General features: G+C 40.4%; 1 protein-coding gene and 1 long non-coding RNA gene across 2 annotated transcripts; one reads left to right on the forward strand and one right to left on the reverse strand.

Moving 5' to 3' along the window:
* Positions 1 to 2,542: 2,542 nt before the first annotated feature.
* LOC140682474 (uncharacterized) lies at positions 2,543 to 8,549 on the reverse strand. Its single transcript, XR_012054260.1, has 2 exons — positions 8,346 to 8,549; positions 2,543 to 8,080 (listed from the first exon to the last, which is right to left on the reverse strand). It is a non-coding gene; the product is annotated as an uncharacterized lncRNA (long non-coding RNA).
* A 31-nt stretch (positions 8,550 to 8,580) lies between these two features.
* Positions 8,581 to 19,355, forward strand: MAL2 (mal, T cell differentiation protein 2). The gene is made up of 4 exons (XM_030266597.4): positions 8,581 to 8,825; positions 10,889 to 11,059; positions 14,982 to 15,140; positions 17,494 to 19,355. The coding sequence occupies exons 1-4, from the start codon at positions 8,691 to 8,693 to the stop codon at positions 17,572 to 17,574; spliced, it is 546 nt and encodes a 181-aa protein (XP_030122457.3). The 5' UTR covers positions 8,581 to 8,690; the 3' UTR covers positions 17,575 to 19,355.
* The last annotated feature ends 3,080 nt before the right edge of the window (positions 19,356 to 22,435 follow it).

Here is a 22,435-nt window from a genome sequence, read left to right on the forward strand (position 1 = left end):
AAATGATGATATTGCTTTCCTCTTTGTAGTGGAGGGTCTAGTCAGATACACATAGGCACTTGATCAGCTGAATCCCAGCCTGCATTCTTTCACTGTGCACCAGAAACCCAAAAAGACTTAGTGTGAGGTTAGACATTTCTTTTTGAGTATAGCTAGATGTAGAGATGTGTCATGGTTTGACACGGGAAAAGAATTTTCTCGGAAGGAAGAGGTCAATCCAGTCAGGGGTCAGGTTTGGATACTGACACTTGGGGTGACCAATTGAAGGTGGACACGCCTCTGAGAACAGAAAGAGGTTAAAAGCGTATTTCCCAGGAGAACTCGCTCTTTGGTTCTGGTCATCGGAGGGTGCAGATCTCCCCTGCCCAGCCCGGGCTGGGTGGGGGAGGGAAAAGCCATGTGGCCTGGGGAGGTAGGCCAGGGGGTGAAGGATCGGAACCGAGCTGGGCCAGCTCCTGTGGACGGAAGAGTGGAGAACATCTGAGATGTCTTTGTTCCCCCTCCCAACCTAGAGGGAAAAGAGATAGAGAGCCTGCAGGCACCTGGAAGTTTGCTGGCAGAGGAGAAGGAGAAGCGGGGGAGGGGGGGAAGCTGCCCAGCGTGGGAGATGGGAGACAGAGTCCTGGGCTGAGATTTCAGCCATCTGAGGAGTCCGGGAATTTTAACCCTTTTCTGTGAAATGAAGGCTTTGTGAAATATTACTTCTCCTCAGTTTGAAGGAAAGAGAGACAGCCTGGGACCTCAGATGTTAGGGAAAGAATGTTGGGGGGAGATGATGGAGTGGCTTTTGGCTGGACTCTTTTTGTCAGCCATAGACTGAACCAATCCTTCCTCCAAGAGAGACTGCATTTTAGGGGGATGCAATAGTGAGCCAAGAAACTCCTTCAGCAACTACCAGTTCAGGAATGAACAGAGAAAAGCTGAGGAGAGTATGAGGATGCCCTCCGTCTTCAGAGAAGAAGAGAAGGCGATCTCTGTTCTTGGACCCTCGGACTCAGGGGAAAATGGGGGGGAATTTAGTCCCAAAATGAGACATTGGACTGTTGTTCCTGTTGGTCCTTGGCAAAGCATCCTTAAAGGGGCCCTATAAGCAGTCTCTGTCCATGCACAGTGGTGAGAGCACTGTGACATGGAGAGTGTCACACTGGCCCGGTGTGTCTGGGCGGTGCCATGTGTGACATGGAAACACAAGAGGTGGCAGCTGTGTTTCCTGGGGGTCTACAGTGCAAGAGAGACTCCTCTCTCCCCTGATGGACTCAGTATTGATTATGTGGAAGGGTGAAGACTTGATTAAGGGTCCAAATGGGTCTTGCTGTGATTTGTTGGAGTTGGGTGGAGGGAGGAGGAATGTTTTGAAAGGTTTTCATTTTTAATTTTGTGTGTGTTTTTTTTTCTCTTCCTTTTTTCTTTTATAGTAGTAGTAGTAGTAGTGTAATAGTAGTAGTAGTATGTAATAAAGTTTTTCCTTTGTTATTAACTTTGGCCTGCTTTGCTCTGTTCTCAATCACATTTCACAGCATTCAATTGGTAGGTTGCATTTTCATGGGGGCGCTGGATTGTGCCAGTGTCGAACCATGACAAGATGTATGAACATATTAGTCCTGTACAACAAATTACATCTTCAAAGCACCCTATAAACACTAACTACACAGCAATTATACTATCCTATTAGTAAAGTAATGCACAGAATACTGACCTATTTATTCTTTTTCTATTATGTAAAATTAATGAGCTGTGTTTTTTGACCACTGATTCATCCTTCTTCCAAATATCTGTGGATTAAAATTTAAGCTACTTAAATAGCTCCACAAAACTACTGCTAGGCAGCAAAAGGCAAAGCTATTCAAGGTTTTGAAATGCACTGCTACAGAATGTAAGGACTCTGAAGGATATGTGAACATAAGGTCCCATTACAAATCAAATTCCTGGGTAGAAAAATAATTTTGTTTAAAGATGTAGGTAGTCTACTTAAAATTTGTTTGGTTTTATTCTTTAATTACTGCCTTGTAAATAAATTACAAAATTTACCTGGTAGCAAATTCATCATCCCTTTTTCTCCCCTCATCCAGCACGTCTGAGAACAATGTGCAAGTCCACTGTCAGGAGTTATTCACTGTAGTGGATGAAAACATTCTCTACATAGGAGAAGCATGTGCACAAGCATGCCCATACTGAAAGATGTCAGGAATTATGTGTGTACGTTGTAACACTGATAAAGCCAGACACTAATGAATACAAGAAATCATCAGCAACTATGAATGAAATAAAATATTCACATGTGAATGAAATAAAATATTCATGTGGCTGTCACATTAAAAATAGTGGTGGGAAAGTGAGATAGTTTTTAACTTGTTTTTCATAGTCTAAACTACATCTTAGCAGAGTTTGACTCAACATGAGGATAGCACAAACCACCTCACCTTCCTTGATGATGTGTAAGCTAAACTGGCCAGCAGAACCACAGATTGTTTTCTATCCAGAAATTGCATACATACTGTTTGTAACACTTATTTCTTCACGAAGGACGTCAGGCCAACAGGAATGCAGTTTAACTGGTTTAGGATTTATGAAAGAAAGAGAAGAAAAAAAACTCCAAACTTATTTGCTTTCCTGTGAATCAAAACCTACTTGATCAAATACTTATACTTACAAAAACATTGTGAAAGAATCTGAGGTGAGGTTCAATAGGAACTAAATAGCTGAGATGGGCCTGCAGAAATATATTCACAGTAATTCCCTGAAATAAAGTTATTATTCTCATGTGTTACATTAATTTCTGATGTAGCTTCAGCCCTTGATGGCTCAGAAAGAGTTACTGTTTGGAACTTGCCATCACTATCAGGACTGGCTTTTGGAGGATCTGAGCACATAAGCAGGCAGCACTGCTCAATCTGACACAAGGAAATCAAGCATTAGAAGGAAGGTTCATGTTCTGTAAGGGGCATCCAGCTCCTGATACCTGACTGTCCTACAGGAGTTTATCATTGCAGAGAGAGGATGGGCAAACTCAAAATTTAAAGTTCAAGGTTAGAACATGTATTTGTTCTTACTCTAAGTAAAAAAAAAAAAAAAAACAACACAAAAACAGATCAATGCTGATATATCATGATTCATTCATGTCAGTTGAGACTCTTGGAGTCCTCCAGGATATAAAATGTTGTAAACTTCACTCAAGAAAATTACCTCCAGGTACCAATATCACTAAAATCACCTATACATAGGAACAGTAAAACAACTCTTTATGAATAATTTGAATTTTATAATTAAATCAATATTCTTTCAGTACAAATAACTGTGATCATTTTATTTTTCCCTTTAATTAATATGGGAACAGCAACAGAGTGTTTAAAGGTGCAGAAGCATGGCTCAGACCACCTGAGGGTTTCTAGAGACTGTATCCGCATTTCTTATCTTAAAGAAAAATCCCAATAATAGTTTTCCATCTATCATTTTAAAAAGTAACAATGTCCATGTACTGTACATTCCATAAAGAAGTTAGAATGTGGCAGTGTATCCGACTCATAAGTTTTGTGTTTATTTTTAAACTGTTCTGTTAGTACTGAAATTAATTAATTTTGTGACCACAAGAGGCACTTGGATGCTTGGCGACAGTTTTGAAACGATGCATAATCAGTAAAAGGATTATAGGTCTGCCAGTGATTCGGTAGCTGAAGAGCCCCCTCAGCCTTAGAACTCCAGTAGTTACTAACAACAGATTTAATTAGAGTAAGACACTGCTGTTTTAAGCAAACTGAAACTAACTAAAAATACAGAGGTTATGATTCCCTTAACTATGCCTATACTTACATACAAAGAGTTCTTCACCATCCTACTAACAGTCATCAGGTAAGTCCTAATTATGTGTATACATTGTAACACTGATAAATCCTTTCTATTACAAATAAATAAACTCAGAGTGCTTTGAAATATATAAACTCAGTCCTTTTGCAGCAGCATTTTTATGCCATTTCAAACCATTACGGTGCTTTTTTATACAATCATATTATAATGTCTCCATGCTTCTACTTCCTGAATTTAGTCATCAAAAAATAAAGCCACCATTGTCTTTTGCCTAATTATCATTTGCCTTCTATTGGATTTTTAGCCAGGATTTTGCTCAATAAAACAAACAGTCCCCAAAAGGCAAACAAACTGCAGCTGAGGAAAAAAGTGACTTCCTGAAAGCACAGATAGTTAATGAAAACAATGGATACCTACTGCTGCCCTACCAGTAAGATCAAAGGCCAAAACGTTATGAGCAAGGGTTCTTACATCAAGTCTTGAGGGTCGACAGCGTGAGCAGAGGCCTGTGCTACCAGCAGTACCAATGGCACTGGTCTGTGCTGCATCTGCAAAGGCAGCACTTGGCACAGCCTCCTTCAGCCCCTTGGCACAGCCTCCTTCAGCCCCCCTGCAACCAGCTGAACTGGTCCTCTTTTACACCACGAAGCTGGAAGGGGACAGGTAAAAAAATGTATTGCTGCTGTGCAGTCTATGCACCGCTTTCCCTGGGCAATTCTGTCCTAAACAACCAGTGCTATTTACTCATCCCTCATCTCCAACAATATCATGCACCCAGTTTGTACCTCTGAGACTTTCACACTCTCTTCTGAGGACAACCCATGCAAACCATTTTTCCTGCTGGCTCACCTATGCCAAGAACAGAACACTGACTTCTTGAGACATTTTCCCATTAGGTAACTTGGCTTTGCTCTGCCATGTCCCTCTCTACCCATCTTGCCTCCTGCACCATCTCAGGTCAGGATCTTCCTCTTTGCTACGAAGAGATTCTGCATTTTTACTTTTGCCGCACCCTTACACAGCTAAAAGGAATTTCTTAAAGTAAATCAAAGGAAAATCGGCTCTTGGCATGTTATACTGTATTGCTAGAGACCAGCAATGCCACCAAGTCAAAAGTGAAGCGCTGGTAAGCTTAGAAACATGGAAACAATGTTATGAGAACAGGTGAGGAACCTCAGCCTGACCTCCCTAACAGCAGCTGACTCCAGCAGGGTTCCCGGCTCTGTGCCAGCCTCCAGCTGCGTGGTGCCTGTGTGAAGGGATCTTCAAACACCCCCAACCAGTCAGCAAAGGATTCCCTGCTTCAAAGGGCACCATGAGAGCCAAAGCAGACAGGAAAATGCCTTTCATCCCATAGCTCTGGGCACGGAAGACACTTCTGCAGAAAGAGGCCATGTCCAAAGTACCACCATAGCATTATGAGCCAGCCAGGAAATGCTGCTGAGAGCAGCTCTGAGACTGCTTGAAGCTTCTCCAGGGACTGGTTTGGTAACCAGCCATCCCTGGCACTGGTGGACCAAATAGGTGGCACATTTATCTTCACTTCATCTCCTCAGCACACATCCCAAGCTCAGTTTAACTGGATTAAATGAGAAATTTCAACAGTTTTCCTCTTAGTGCAAGAAGGGGCAGCATGCATTCACAAGCTTGGCCCTGCTTGTTAAAAAAATTAAAACTGTTGCACTGCCTCCCAGGAAACCTCAACAACGTGGTGGTATTTGCACACTAATTCATAATTTGCATAGATCCAACCATGATCCTGAAGTTCTGTTACCACTGACTAAATACACTACAACAAATGATGCTAAAGGCATTCCTTATCATGCATCTTATGCAAGCCAGTTTTATGCCAACTTAATTTCACTGGCTAAGGGGTAATGACCCCAGAGTTTGTACCAGTGTGAGATCAGAATCCTGTATGCAATTTCCAGGAGCGTGCTAAATTATTTCATCCATAAACAAAAAGCCTGTGTTGCATGATCAGCTCCAGGCTTTCTATTTTTGATATGTAACTAACTTAGGAGAGTTTGTATTCCACCTTAAGAAATAGCAGCTTTGCAAATCTAAAACACAGATGACTATTAGGGACAACTTCCTCCAGAACAAGAAAGCAACTCGAAGAAAGAAGTGGATCCTGTCTGGAAAACCATGCCTAGTTCCACTCTGGCTTGGGGAATCTGTTTGTGCATAAACAGAGCCACAGGAAAATAGGGTTACTATCAATTATTTGGTTTGTATTTTCCATCTCTTTGACCACTTTGGCAGACCACCCTGGTGCACCCCACAACATAGGACATGAGATAACATCTCTTCCTGAAGTGCTTCTGATAACATACTCAGATAAGGCATTAAGGACCATGAGTTCTAAAATTGACATTACTTTCACCTGTTATCTAGTATCCTTACTAATATTCAGCTCTTCCAGCAGTATCAATGCCATACCTCACAAAAGGTAGTCTGAATCTTGCTGCATGGGACTGCTGCCTAATTTTCATATCCAGTATGATGTACACATGTACACTGCTAAACCAGCAACTAGTTTAGTAGTTCTGTGACAACGCCTCCTTTACATTAGATTGCCATAAGCATAAGAACATGAAGGGAATAGAGCTTTTTACAGCCGTTTAAGAGCAGTTCACACCTTGTGGTTGTATAGACAGACTTTGCTACTCACAATGAATCAACACAGTTCTGCCTACTTGTTCACTTTGGTGGACTGGAAGCTGCATCATTAGTTTACCTTGTAACATGCCAAAATGCAATTAGTTACACAAAAATGCTATTAAAAAGCAGTTCAACACAAACATGTGCTTTTGCATGGAAACTTAAAAATGCAATCCTGACATTAATCTCTTAAAAAATCCAGTTCTTTAAAGATTCAAACAGTACATGAATCAGTATAAAAGCAATCCCACACAGCATGCAGCACATCTTGTCTGAACACAGCAAAAATAATTTAAACAGACACTTAATTTAAGGCTTTAGGAAAAAGCACAGAATTAGGCTTCAGGAGAAAGCACAGCCAAAAATCTACTCAGTAGATCTATACCTAGTTGTGAAAGTGAAATTTGGACTTTTTTGTTAGAACTGACTAAATTTCAATAAAATAAGTGTTATAAGGAACATGTAAGTAAAAAGAAATGTGATTTACAAGCAAGAAACAATGACTGCACACGGTATGTAATCTTTAGTAAAATCCAGTACTGCTGGAGTTCACACAGATTAACTATGCAGCTGAATAATAACACTGAAAATCTTTATGACTAAGTATTATTTGTACTTCCTTTGTGTAAGATAAGGACAATCACATTTCTTGTTCTGAATCATAAACCAGCCCTGTTTTCCACTCTCTCAGACTTCTCCCTCTGCAGGGCAGTCTTAACAGATTTAGGGCCAGACTGTGACTTTTATTTGACATATGGTCTCCAGATCACAATCCCAAGAACAAACCTCCTACACCTAATCACTTAGGCACAAATGTGAATCCCATTCCTTTCCAAAACACACCCAAAACAGGTTTTGTAGGCATGAACTTCCAGAGCCTTAAGTCTTTTCCTGAAGATAAAAGGATGGGACACAAGGTTCACTTTTCAAATAGGTCTAGAGGAAAAAAATATTATATGATTGGATAGGTGATGGGGTAAAGCACTCAGAAAAGAGGGGAGGAGGGTCTTAGTGCCTTCTTCAGCCTAACGGGGATTCAATCCCACATCTCCTACTTAAGAGTTCAAGAGGCATCCAGCTACAAGAGGCATAGGGGTGAAGACAGAGCACAAGAAAGAATGCAAACTTTTGCTTCTTCCTCCTTTAGATGCCATGATTTCAAAGCCAAGCAGTTATTAATGCATTTCAAAAGCATCACTAATCTATTTATGTACAGAATGATACGGCAGAAACACAGATGAGTCCTGTTTTATGGCACCAACTGCTCTCCACCTAGGGCTTGGATTGGGGTGGGGAAGACAGGCATCTCAGGATGTGGCATTTCTTGTCATCACAAAAGCATATCTGAGAAACATCATGCATCGAAAAGAAAGGAATACAGTCTTCATACCCAAGTCAGTTCAACTTCCAGAGCAGCTACACACACTTGCATGAAACCTTCTTAAAATGTTATCTCTAAAATCCCAGCTGTATGTGTGCAGGATGAACACTGAATGGGATAACATTGGGTGAAACAGTCTTGGTCATTCCAGAGGCAGGACATCTCAGCCTAAGGCACAACGAGAGAAATAAGTGAAGTGCTGCTGGATGGCATATCCTTCATCTGGAGAAGATGCTTGTACAAAGAAGCATAAGAAAATAAATGGATTATAATTAGCGTCATGAATGTGTACCTTTCTCCACCCTGAAGTTTTACAAACATTTTCTACTACTTTTAAGGAGTGGTACACAGTTGAGCCAGACTGAGCAATAAAAAGATACAAATGAAATGTTTTCAATATTTTGAATGGATAACCTAGTAGGCGCCTTTAAATAAAACAAAAAGCGCTACCACTCAGTTTCGAAGCCCGAATATCCGTAACCAGAAGGTAAATAACAACCTTGTGCAAGCCGGCATTAGGAAATCACGCCCCGAGTCCGGCTGGCCTGATTCAGGACTCGCGAATGCGGAGCGCCGCGCTCCTGGGGAAGCCGAGAGGCAGCGGCGGGACACGGCCCGGCTCCGGCCCCGGCTCCGGCCCCGGCTGAGCCCCGGTGCCCGGCCCGGCGGGGCCGCGCCCCGCTCCGGGCGAGGCGCGGCGGCTGCGGGGCGGTGCCGGCGCCGGGCCGGGCCGGGCCGGGGGAGGCGCGGAGCGGCCCCGGCCCGCCCGCACCTGCGCCCGCCCTCACCGCCGCCTCCTCGCCCACCTGGCCGCGCTCGGCACGGCCGTCGCCGCCGCAGCAACATGTTGCCCAGGGGAGCCTCGTCCATGCCGCCGCCTCCCAACCCCGCTCCCTACTTCCCGCCTCCGCGGGTCACGCTGCCCTCCGGCCTGGAGATCCTGCGCACCTTCTCGGGAGCCGTCATCTTCCTGGAGATCGTGAGTGCAGGGCCGGGGTGGGGAGCGCCGCGGGCCTGCCGCGCTGCTCGCCTGCCATCTTGTGAGCGGGGCAGGGCAGGGGCAGGTGCGGGGCCGGGCCGGGGCTCTGCGGCCGCGGCCCCGCGCTCCGCCCGCCCGCTCCGCTCCCCTCTGCCGCGGCCCGCACGCAGATGGGTTTCGTGGGGCTCCTTCAGCTGTCCGGGGCTTTGAGCCACGCTCAGCCCCGATCCAAAAAGGCACCACGGAGAGTTACACCGGGTTCCGTCTGCGCGCCTGTTACGCGTCCTCTGCAAACTCCTACAGTGTGTTCAATGTCATGTGTGTGTTGGACCTCGCAGGTGTACACAGGGCTGAGGACCTTTGAGCTGAGCTTGGATATGGCGCTCTGGGGTGCCACTGATAAATGGGCGATGAAAAGCAAAAAAGTTTGGTAGAACTCCTCTGACTTTATTAATTTATTTTTTTTTCGTATGGTCAGAGCAGAATACTGCTTGGGTCCCAGACTGTGAGCTGGATCCCACCTCACAAACTGTAAAATTGTACCTGAGCAAGGAGCAAGCTGAAACTTGAAACACAAGTCCGGGCACTAAATCAGGCCCAGAGGCAGTAGGGACAAAAGGTTAATTCAGTTGGCCAACCAATTGTACATCTGACAGGCAAGCTGTAGTGGACAGGTGTAGTGTGAGGGAAGTAGCACAACAGCGGGTGCTGAGATTAGCAGTCTCTACAGTGCAGTTCTAAATTTATTTTTAAGGAGCCCTGCAAGTCTGCACATTGAAAATACTGAAAACATTTAATGTGTCTGTTTTTTGTTTAACAGACACTTTCTGCTATCCCTTTTGCTTCCTCACTGCCCATCACTCTCTGGTCACCAAGTAACAGACTTGCACCTGCAGTCTTATGAAACTAGAGAAAGTTTGGTTCTTCACAGCTAAAAAAGGAACCCTAGAGAACAACTTGAACAGTAATACATAAACCCATGGGAGCTTTGAACTGAGACTAGCAATGCATCTTTACATATGTGCTGCTGCAGTGTAACACCAGAGAGGAACCAACTAATTTTGTAGCAGGCATCTTTTGAATGGTATCTTTTATCCAACTGTGCTATAAAAGAAAGCTATCTGAATCTGAAAATGTAACCTCTGACTTCCTGGTTTGTAAATCTGTAGAATTCAAACAGGAAAGAAGTAACTTGCGCTTGGAAATATATTTTAGTTGACACTATTCATCAGGTCAATCTTTCTGTCATAAGCAAACATACTTGGAGTGAATAATAATTGTCATCTATTTATGCTTTTTTATTAAGAGGCAGGATTTGCAGGAAGAAATAGTAGTGTTCCTTAGGCCAAGAGTTTATTAAGCCAGGGAAGCCTTAGAGTGAGTAAATTCTCCATCAGGCCATCCCTAGCACAGTGTCCCTACCACTCATTTGCTGTGAGAAGTCTGTTGAAATGAAATTGCACCGCTGAATTCTTCTCCAAGTTATGATAACTCTTGAAAGTTCTATATTTTTTTAGTCTTTACAGCATACTTTACAAGTCACCTTATTCTCTATTCTAGGATTTTTTCTTTTGCTTTAATGCTTTCTGTCCTCTTTCAGCTTGGTATTACAAATATATTGAAAAATTGTGTCTTTTTATCTGATTTCTGTATCTCATCTGATTAGGACTTCAAAGCAAAACAATATGAGATTGAATCCAAAGTAGTAGAAGTACATCCTTTTTGTGCTAATTTGTGTATTTAGAGAGAGATTTGTGTGTGTGTGTGAACTGTGTTTTCACATTTCTTATATTTTACCAAAAATTACAGTAAGGATAAAATTTTCAGCAGCAGGACACAAGTCACCTGGGTTTGTAAATCCCATTTTCAAGACTCTTTTAAGAGCTTTTAGGAATTTTAGAGTGGCTTCTGAGAGGAGGACTTGGGCTCTCTGAGTACTTTTGAAGTGTTTCTTCTTGGTTCCTAAGAGTCATCCGATGATATTAATGTGTGATATCAGTTCTTAGGCAGGAAGGACTGAGTAAAATCTATCCAGTTTATTCTCTGTATTCCTTTCCTTGCAGCTGTTTGGAACAATAGTCTGGATTTTGGTCGCCTCTACCCAGATTCCACTGGCACTGCTGCAGGGATGGGTAATGTTTGTGGCAGTGACAGCGTGGTTCCTCTCCATTGTCTTCCTCTCTGTGTTCCTCTTTGGTTATGCAAATAGAATTGCTGTCAACTGGAACCAGGCGGTAAGATTTTTCATTTATTTAAGGATTCCCTTTGTTTTATAAACTGAAAATTATTTAATGAGAAGTGTTGATCCTAAGTCTTAGCACCTGGCTTTCTGCTTTAGCATGAAGTTTTTCAAACAGGAATTCAAAACCAGAAAAAGAACAGGATTACAGAGGTGGCAGAGGAAACTGTTTTATGATGGAGGCTGAAGGAGCTTTTGAAGCTGTTTGATGGAGTACACTTGTCCTCTCTGAGCACATAAAATGTATGAGCAGCAGGAAGAGCACTAACTTAAAAGGCGTAGCAAGAAATTGGTTTAAATGGCCAGGAATTATTGTGCACTGGGAATCAGAAAATACTTTCTGACTATTAGAGAAGTGGTAGTAACACCTCATGAATAATGAGATGTAGAAAGACATATCAGATATTATAAAGGAAAGGATGCATTTGTGAACATGCTGTGTGATGTGGTTGTTGGAGATAGCACAGTCTGGACTTCAGCACCCAAAATATCCCCTCCAGTTCCTAAGAAAGTCTACTGGTGACTTTTGGGTCAATTCTTCAAAGCTAGGGCAGCAATGGTGAGTGGCTGTTAGACCTTAGGTGGTAAAAGACATCATAACCTGCACTGTGATATATCTTAACATCTTATTAGGAGACTTAATGTCTTCATATTTCTTAGAGGGAGTTTGGTGAGACTACAGATACAAGTATTCTTTGAGCTTTTAATTTTGAAGACAGAGCCTGAATCTTGCTGTAATTGATTGTTATGGTTTGTGCCAGCAATCTCAAAGACTATAGCGTCCTGTTAAAAAAAGGAAGTTTTTTGTATTAGTTTTTTGCCAACCACATGGCTACCTCAGGTTATTGACTGGTAATTTACATGCTCCTTTGTTGTCATTAACTGCTTTTTACTTTGAGTTTTTAATACTCAAGTAGTTAAGCATGAGACTATATCACACTCTCTTATATAACTGGAAGTTAATAGTAAAAAAAATTCTTCCAAAAGGACTGCAACTTCTAAACTACTGAAGTATGTCTGCCTGTAACTGCTGATCACCTCCACTTTGCTCCTGGGCAGCTTAGTTTTCCTATTGACAGTTCCCTTGATCATAGCTGGAATTGCAAGCTTCAGTATCAGGAACTGTTCCTGTTCAGGTAATTTATGGATAGGCCCTTAAAACAGAAGTTATTTAAAGCAAATCATAAAGCTTATGAGTTTGGAGCTCTGATAAATCAAAGCCCATCAGTGCTAATAGACTGGATTCTATTAAAAAACAAACTTTAGCACTTTGATAGTGAATAAACATACATACTGCATCAGCTTTCCAGCACAATACAGGCAGTAATTAGGCTAATAATCAGTTACAATCATAGACCTTTACAGGGATTTATGCTGCAACATCCTCACAAATTATGATGCAACAAAGCCCTTGAGCATAACTGAAGTAAATTAATAGTGTCCTGGGTTTCATTGAAACTGTTTGCCAGTTTACAATCATGCATCTATTTAAGAGTTGCTGGGTAAGGACCAAGCCTTTTATAGATTGAAAATGCTATACAAATTTCATCTTATAACAATTGTGTGTGTGTGTTTCGCATTGGCTACTTGATGCTGGCAGTTTGTTGTAAAGTTAATTTTGTCCCTTGAATATAATAAATTGTTGGAAAATTTTCTATATCAGGAAATGGATACATGACTTTTATAAAAACTGCATCTGTAACTTTATCCAAAAAGCTGTCATAACTCAGTCAACATCTTAAATAAATGAAGAGGGAATAATTTTAACTTGGTAGCTGAAACCCCGCCCCTTCCACCTGTCAACAAAAATAAGAGAAGACACTTTACCACTATTTTCAGGTACCGAAATGTTTTGTAACTTGTTGACACTAAACTCTTTATCAACACTTGACAAGTTGGGATTTTTTACCTTCTGTTGTAAATAAATAATTAATTGCTGGAAACACTAAAACTATTTTTATTACTATAAATGCAGTCCTGGATTTAGTAATGCTTTACACTGAAAATATATCTGCTCATATTAATAGAGATATTTAAAAAATAAGATGGTACACACTGGAAAAGATGGACCTTATGGAGCTCCATAGCTCAGTACATCAGTGTATTAAACCAGATGGTATGACAAGTACTGCCCTTTGCAGCCTGACTCACAACACAATCATTTACAAAATTAGATGAGAACTAAATTATTATGCTGCTCTGATAGTATTTTCCATCTACTTTGTGTGAGGTTTCAATGATTATACAAGTGCAGGAGCAAGGGAGAGTTAGGCACTATGATAACAATTACTAAAATGCAAAAAAAGATCCTTCATAAGGTCTTGGGGATTTTGGTCACAGGAACTGTAACCATGTAAATGTGAAACCTTACTGATGCTACAGAGCTTCACTGTAATTGTTGCCAGAAGAAGGAAATTAGAGGGTTAGGCAGGAGAATGAAGGAGATGAAAGAGTCTCTCCTGTATGCAGTCAGTCCTGATCCAAGTGGAATGGGGAGCTGTAGTAGCAGCTTATATCATAACTTATCAAAATTGACTAGGGTGTGCTTTAAGTAGCTTTACCTGCATCAAATATGGAACAAGTAATGAGTTTGAAAAGAAGATTCTTTCAATTAAAAGAAAATCTCACATCTATGAAGAAAATGCATTTCTCTGGACAGTGTAGTGCAGCACATTCTCACTGCTCTCAGGCAGGCAGCAGGTAAGGATGTTGCACAGTAATTTCTAGTGCAGGTGAGTGCTGTCTGCTGGGCACATGTAAAGTATCCTGGGTTCTCACTCTAGGCATACTGATAGTCCCCTGCACTCGAGTGAAGTTAAAGGTGATAAAGATAGTGGAGTTAGACTGCATATCATAGGTCTCATAAAGCATACATGTACTTGCATATATGTTAAAAATTGTCTCTGAGGCTTTTGCAGACCTTCACAGGTATAGGCACAAAGTATATGTTGTATGGATTAAAAATTGAGTGCAGTGCAAATGTCAGCTTTTCAGACCGAGTAACAGAAGGAGATGTTGGAAGAATACTTTAGACATTTTAAACTGTACTGGAACATGCCTTAGATCTTGCTGGTGGAACACTGGGCTCTGAACTAGGGCCTGCAAAGGCACCAGACCTTTTATATGTGTGTTAGTAATGGAATCCAGAAATGAAAGTTAGGTGTTTAAACCTTATATTCAGTTAGCATTCATCATAGAGGAAGGAATTTCCTGGAGAGGCCCAGGAGAGAAGTATATTTGAAGTAAATCCTAAAACCTGTCCACACAAGTCTTGGACATTTTATTCCACAATATCATGAAGAGCTGTCAGTTTACTGACTATTGGGTAGAGCCAAGTCGGAGACAGTTGTGGAAATACCTCAATTCTTGAATCTCTTTGTATTGGGACATTGGACATTTCAGTTGGGTCAAAGCCGAGTTCTTTCTGGGCATTTAGAGAAGCAAAATTTAAGCCTGGAGGGAAGATTTTTGAAGCTTTGATTATAGTTGAGAAGGGACTTATGGGACTGCAAGATTGTACTGTACTGCTTGAATTGTGATCAAGTTGGCCTATATATATCTTCTTCTTTATCTGTCTGAAGGGAGATTTCTGTAAACACCACTAACTTAAAAGTGGTCTAAAATGTCAGCATGTGTATATAAAGATGAGCATGTGCCTCTTAATTTGAAAGAGTATAAGATCTAGGGAGAGGGAGAGCTGCTCTTTATCACTAATAATGTTAGGGAGTTGCTTGTAATTGCAAGAAGGCTGTGAAAACACATCCAGGTTAAACTGTCAGATGGACTTAACACTGCTTATCTCAAGTTAGTGCTATCAGTTCTTGTTTCATGTTTCAGTGTTGGATTTCATTTATACTGAGATGAGAAGAACTAGATATGTATTGGAGCCCAGACTAATTCTGTTATTTGCTTTTTAGGATTTTATTTTCCATGGAGCTACTTTTGTCTTTTATTTTGGAGCATTTCTACTGCAAGCAGCAACTACATCTCTGCATTACTTTCCCCGCAAATTCAACTCCACCACTCAAGAGACTATTCTAAGTGGTCGTGAATATAACATAAGCATAGCAGCCTCGGTATGTGTTCTGTATATTTGTATCAGGGGAGAAGAAGTCTGTAGCAAGCACTTGTAGCCAGCCATTCAACTTGGGAATTTAACAACAAACTGGAATAGAAAGAGGAGATGTGAGAGAAAGAATTGCCTTTGACAGCAGCAAGTAGTGTCTAGCCAGAAACATGCAAAAATATTGGTACAAGCTAATGCTTATGGGATAGCTACTTACTCTTCAGTATAGTGTAGGATTCATACTCTTCACTGTAGTGTTTTAAATATATAATCACTACAGCTTATAATTTTTAGGCAAGGTGTTTTGTAAAAACAGTTTTGGTTATTAGAAGAAAGTGAACAACTGAGCCTTTATCAAAGGATATGGTATGAAATTTATACCTGTGCTCAAAATTTTAGTTGCTTTTTTTATACCATTTAGATAGTCCTGAACATGCCATGGAGATAAAAAAAATTGGACTAGGTCTTTGTGAGGCTCATATATGTACTTACTACATCAGGACCCTGCTGTCTCTTATTGCAATTATTAGAGTGCTTTTCTTGATAGCCTAAGCTCAGACTGCATTTTTCTCACTGTAGTTGCATCATCACTGAATCAATGTTTTTAGTGATGTGGGTGCGCATAGCCAAATCAGCAAATGTATCAGACTTTAGTTTTTATCCTGGCTGGACCCTTCAGGGATAAGTAGAGGTGTGTCAGGCTTAATTTTAAAAACTGAAATCACTGCTCTTAATTTTTTATCCAGAGATTTTCATACCAGGGAACTGTATATATTTATTAGGCTTCTAAACCCTCTGTGGTTGTCTGTGGTCCTTAAGACTCTGTGCACCATTTGTGCAACTTTTGCACAGTAAGCACTTTCAGTTCATCTTAGCATAAAAACAGATGGACTAGAGGTGTGAGGTCCAGACTCTGTCTGCAAGAGCAGAACAGAAAGGAGAAGCCTTTAGCTTTAGCAAGCCAGGCCCTGAAGAGCTGAAGTGGGTATGTCAGTGTCCCAAAGCCAGAGTTCCTCACATCACCCAGTAACACACTCGAGCACATCTGGCACAAGGACAGAGGTGGTGGTCCAGCTGTGCCTGAACTAAGGGAGGTTCTTTATATGAAGCAAGTATCTTAAATTCTACCCCTAAGTGTACCTCTTCAGTCCTAGTTTAGAGTGTTCAGATCCCACTGAATATATGGTCACTGCAGTCATTTTGTCTGGCAACAGAATACTGGGCACTCCAAGAAACCACTCTAATGGTTCTTCCATACAAATTTTTTAAGGGAGAATTCAGTTCTTCAAGCCCCTCAAATCACTGTCAAGATAGAGGAAGAGAAGATGCTTTTGTAACTTGCTCCAGTATCTTAATTAAGAGTATCTGGAAAGCAGTGAATGAGATACATGTAGTCTTTGCATTTTTTGCAGAAGTGTATATTTAGGAAGTCAAAACATACAGAAAAAAATTTTGAATCTTTAAAATATGTCATTAAAACAGTCTTGTCTGCCACATGACAAAAAGAAAAAAGGTTGCTAGCATTCTGTCTTTTAAGATGACATTTATAGATCATGATTAGAAATATATATGTTCGTTTTAACAGGTGATGGTTCTATGGTATAGCATTTATTCAAAATGTTAATTAGTAAAATTAACACAGGTATGTAAAGCAAAGGATGATTGAATTGGTATATTTAAAAAGACAGTATTCATTGATATCACAATGACAATATGAGAAATGTTTTTTTTCAGAAATTAGGTTTCTCATTTCGTCTGTCCAGTGTACATTACATATTCACTTTCATTGTGGCATGACCTTCAGTTAAAATCTGTCCAACTCAATTCTTAAGCAGGAGCAACTTCCCTGGCATTTCCTGGGAAGTTGTTCTAATGGCTAGATGTCTGGTCAAGGAGGCCAGATTGGAGTTGTTTCTGTGTTTCTGCAAGTAAAAGATTTGCTGTTTAGAAGGATGTCTTCTTTGATGTTTGCTGAGGTAAAGGCATTGTTGGAAACATCTGAGATTGATGTTTGATCAGTCTAGATAAGTGAGCTGAAATACAGAGTACATACTCATATTTACTTTCACCATAACTTATGCAGAAATTCTATTTCATATTCTATTTCTAAATGTCTGCTGAACCAAGCAAGTGAAAAGTAGTAACAGGAGGTAGTACTAAAATGGGGTTATTGGGGTTATTACAGAGAAGTTCCCGAGAAAACTTCAGAGAATCCTAAACTTATCTTTACCTTATTAAGCATTTTGACTGGGAGAGGTACGTTTTTGAATCACTTGTGTTCCTGTATTCATTTAGAATAGAAAAATATTGTAGAACAATATGTTTGATTCACTTTTTTTTTTTTTTCTCTGCTCCTTCTCTAGATTTTTGCCTTTGCAACAGCTATTTGTTATGGTTGCAGCACAGCCCTGGCATTAAGGAGATGGAGGCTAAATAACAGCTGAAGAGAGGTTAATGTTCACGTGTTCCACTTCAGATCAAATTAAGTGCTACTTGTCTGTTTTACTGTAATTTAATTCTAAAAAGACTTTTTTTTTCTGCTCAAAATCTTCTTTAAATGCAAGTAACCCCTAATCAGGATTTCTTCAACACAAAAAAAGTTTCTATCTCTTCCATTTCTGATAATTACTTTTACAGTGTACATTGTAAGGTACTAGGGAGTTTAGAGGTAAAGAGATATGTCATTAGAAGACAACAGAACTCCAGTGCTACACCAGAAGGGGAAGAAAATGGAAACCAAGCCAAGATGTTAACTGCACAGGCAGCTAAAAAGCTCCCCCCTTGCTAAACCTTGGGATTAAGAGCTTTGCAGCGTTGCAGTGCACTCCACACAGGTAGAGCCTTGAGGCTCCTGGGAGGGTCATGGGTGTTCTGTGTGCTGCCCTTTGCATGATCAGAGCCCAAGCTGACTTTGAAATTCCAACTTAGTATATATATGTTATTAACTTTGATGTACAGAGAAAATATTTTAAGAAACCATCCAGTGACATCTTTTTATACTCTCTTTAGCTATGTCTGGTTAGGGTCACCTGAGCCTTAAAGCTTACTGTGTTCCATACTAGATGACAGCTGGGACTTCCAATCAGTCGTTTATTAGTTTTAGGAATTTAGCTTAATCAGATCTATTTATACTACAAAACAAAACAGTGCATTTGTGTTATGTGTGTATATACATGGTATATTTTTGTTTAACAGGCATTTTTGCACTGTTTAACTTTGTTGGAGTACAGCTTTGTTCTTGCTACTTCAAGTGCTGCATTTGTTAGGTATTATGTGAGTCAGTATCATTTGAATGGAATGTTACCAAATAGTGAATAATGTCTGACCTCAATTCTTGCAGTGTGTTATTTGTTGCATTCTAAAGCTGCAATGTTGTAAAGGTGTTCTTATTTGGATAGATGCCTATACAACATCTTGCTGAAAGCAGTGGGATGCAAAACGGTCTGCCCACTATGGAGTTTGCTTTTCACATGAATGAAGTTTAATTGAGCCTCTCTTGAATATCCTGGTGTATGATGACATGCAATATCATATACAGGAAATTGATTTAGGAAAACTAAACTATAGCATTGTGCTCTGCTCCCTGAGACTCGTGTCATTTTGCACATGGTGAATGAATCTTTTTGTTAATTTGCTAGTAAATAATTTTTGCTTTTGTGAATAGTGCCAAAAAGATAATCTGGGACAATAAAGGCTCCCTGTTATTTGTAAAACAACTTGTTCACTACAGCTTGCCAGTGCACCTGATTATTCTGCAGAGACCAGCAGTGGTTGCATAAGGGAAGACAGGATTTCCTTCATTCCCAGGCCTACTCCCTCTCCTTGAGCCAACAAGGGTGTCTGTCATGGAGGTTACTTTATCAAACTCATCAGGTACAAGGATCTCTGAGGGGCAGCCACCCTCAGCAGTGCCCTGCTGACCCAGGGCAGGTTCTTGTGGGTGGCAGAGCAGTGAGGGGCACCCTTTTGCCTATGGAACCACTTGGTCGTCCTGAATTACTACAATGGGATGTTGTCATTTGTCTTGTTTTCTAAGATTTTGTACTCTGCCTGATTTTTTTTCCCTAATTCTCTCATTGCATTGAAAATTTTTGTGAACATTTTATCTAGAGTCATATACTTTTAAAAATACTTCATATTGTACAAAATACATTTACACTGGAGTATATGGATGAAAATATAAAACAAAGACTTATGCTAAGCAGCATTAAAGTTACTTAATGTATTTATGGCAGTAGTCTGGTTATTAATTTTGTCTTTGAAAAGTATCAAAAAAACTACCTTGGTAGTCTGACTCACCTGATAGTAGACATACAAAATTGAGGCTAAGATTCCATGAGAAGGCACAGTTGCACTGGGGCTAGATTCACGTATTCTTAATTAGTGTCACAGCTACTTTGCCATTGTGTGGATATTGTGAGGAGAGTAAAGTCACTGTTTCAACATCACAGCGTTTCAAACAGATGCTGATCTTTGCTTTGGTTTATCCCGTGTCCTGCAACCTGGCTGGGCCCTGCACACCCCTGTGTGTGCCACAGCTGCAGTCTCTGCAGCCAGCTGAGATCATGGAGGGCAGATCTTAATGCTTTGCATACTTAAACCTACAGAGTATGAATCCTTCACATGGAGTCAATTAAAGAGCTGTCCAAGCTTAGTTGGCATTTGTATCTAACCTCCACGTTGAAACCTGAGGTGTAAAACCCTTGACTGGTGAGTGCTATTCAAGTCTCTTAATCTACTGGTGGAAGTCCAGATAGCAGAGTGCGGTTAGTGTAGCATGGAAACTGTTTGCATAGTGAGGAAAGTCTGAACTTTCCCTCTTAAGTATCAAAGGCAAACAAAGGACAGAGAACAGATAAAGGTAAAAACTACAGTAATGAAGAACAACTTTCACACCTAAAATGGAGTGAAAGAATACAATTTTTGTGTTACTAAAGAGTGTTGCTGTACTTTGAGGAAGATCTATGTACAGTCAAAACAGGATATGCAATTATATTCTTTCAAAAAAAAAAAAAAAAAGGAAGTAGTTAATTTTTTATTGCTTTATACTGGGAGCTAAAAAAGTAGGTGTGACTTAGAAATGGTATGTGCGTGCTGGATGTGTGCAAATACTGATATGAGTAAAATATGTAATCCTTGTGATAGGTATTCCAGGGAAAATGTGCAAGCTGGTTCTAAAAAATCTTTCTTCCTTGTGAGAAAATTCCTCCAAGCCTATGACTGGAAGGCATTGCAGGGGTGGGGGGGAACATAGGGAGATAATTTATCTCCATTCATTTAAGGTGAAAGGAACAGCACCACAGATACTTAATAGTGTTTTGATCAAGACAAAGCTTGATGTGAAGCTGCAGTGCAGCCCTATCTAAGGAACCATGCAGGTCCCTATTCTTAGAAAATATTTAATGGTGTTTTGGATAGCACTGTGTGGTTGCTGCTGGTAAATAAAGAGAAGGAGCCTCAAAGGAGATTTTCCTCCAGAGGATGCAGAGATAAGCAATAGTTATTGCAGTTATTCTCTCTCTAAAGAGAAGTGAAAGTGCACATGTTAGAAAGCTAAAATTTTGTTAGAATTTTGGCAGAAAATATGCACAGCATTGAAGTCCTGACTTTGCTTCTGCTGCCTTGCTAAATGTCTGGAAATAACCCAAAGTGACACAGGTCCTGCAGGATTATTGATCTTTACAGGATTAATCTGTTCAGCTTCTCATGATCTCTCTGGCTGGGTGTACTTGTTATAACTCCTGATGTGAGTAAAGTTGTGCTACGGTAAAGTGTTTCCTTAAAACACAGCTGTAAAGCACAGCTTTTAAAAGACAGAGGCAGAACCAGTGACTACACAAACCTGTGCCCTTCGCAAAAATAAAAGAAAAACCACTGGATAATCACTAGACCTGTGTTGTCTCTTTCACTTCCAAAGCCACATGACAATGCTGACTCCTGTTGCACTTCCTCTAATCGTTGTAGTTTTGCATTTGCTTTATAACCTTAAAGAATTTTGACATTTATAATTTCATCATCTGAATTTCAAAAAATAAGAGAGCTTAAAGCTTTAAAAACTTGTTTGTCCCATTTTTATCTAAACACTGTGAAATTGGTGTTTGAACAAAAGTGTCCTGATGTGTTTCATCCTCCTCTGCCAGGAGGAGCCAAGCTGCACAGAAAGGCTTCCCAGGTTTGTGTCCAAAGATAACAATGAACCATTAGTTCTCAGCCTGAGATGCAAAGAGAATATTGCTCTTTTCAGTCTTACAAAAAGAAAAACTTGAAAGTGAGAGCACGTTGTCTTTCTTAGCTGTATTTGTACAATTGGTCATGACACAGTAGTCTTTTTTAGACATAAAGAAAACCAGAAAGAAAGAAAAAAACAGAAGAAAAATCAAATCTTGTGTACTAAAATTAGTAAACAGAAATGAAAAGTATTTAATTTATTTTTACAAAGTTGAATTCAGCGTAATTGTTCTCATTTCTCCCAACTTCTTTTGCTCAATTTTGGTGTTTATCTAAACACCCTTATAACTTGACCAGCTCAGAATTTACTGTATTTATCCTCAAGGTGCTTCTGTAAAGAAGGTAAGTGCTGTTCCCATTTCACAGGTGGGAAACCTGGAGACACTGAAGAACAACTTGCTTGCCAGAAGCCTCTCTCAGGAGATCTGTGGAGCAGGAGGAGGAAACCTGGTTTCTCAAGTGAGAGTTTCTTGGTGCCCACTGTGGGCTGGAAGGAAGCACTGTAGTGTGGCTCCTGTGTGACCTGACTTCACTCCTGTCTCAGTCATGGTGGTGTTACTCTGGCAACGAGTCACATGGGGTTAAAAGGTAGAATGACTGTGGAGGATTTTGAGTCAAAGGGAGGTTTAAAATGCCAAATCAGCATTCCTAACTCCAACATAATAGTTTCCGGGTGTTCTAACAAATTTTGGTTATCCGATTGTAAGTAGATATTGAGTTCCTGTTTGAGGTGCTTATCTACCCTCTGAGTCTTAAGAGAGGATAAAGGTCCTCAGGAACCTGTAGGTTTCTGATGCTTCCTGCTGTATGACATGTTTGAGCCTTAAATTCTTGGTGATAGCAAAATACTACCTGCCTGGAACCTGCCAGGACACAGCACCTTTCAGTTCAGAAACCTGAGCTAAGTTTTGGCAACTAAACTGTCACGTTATCTTTCAAGGGAACATAGTGATCAAACTAGGTTATGTCTAGGTGTGGTTTTAACATCTGTCTTGCCATGGGATAATTGCAAATGTCAGTAAATGTTCTGGAGAGTGTGGACAGTATATTCATACACTTATGTCCAGAGTTACTGTC

Source organism: Taeniopygia guttata, chromosome 2, assembly GCF_048771995.1.
Source record: "Taeniopygia guttata chromosome 2, bTaeGut7.mat, whole genome shotgun sequence".
NCBI lineage: Eukaryota > Metazoa > Chordata > Aves > Passeriformes > Estrildidae > Taeniopygia > Taeniopygia guttata.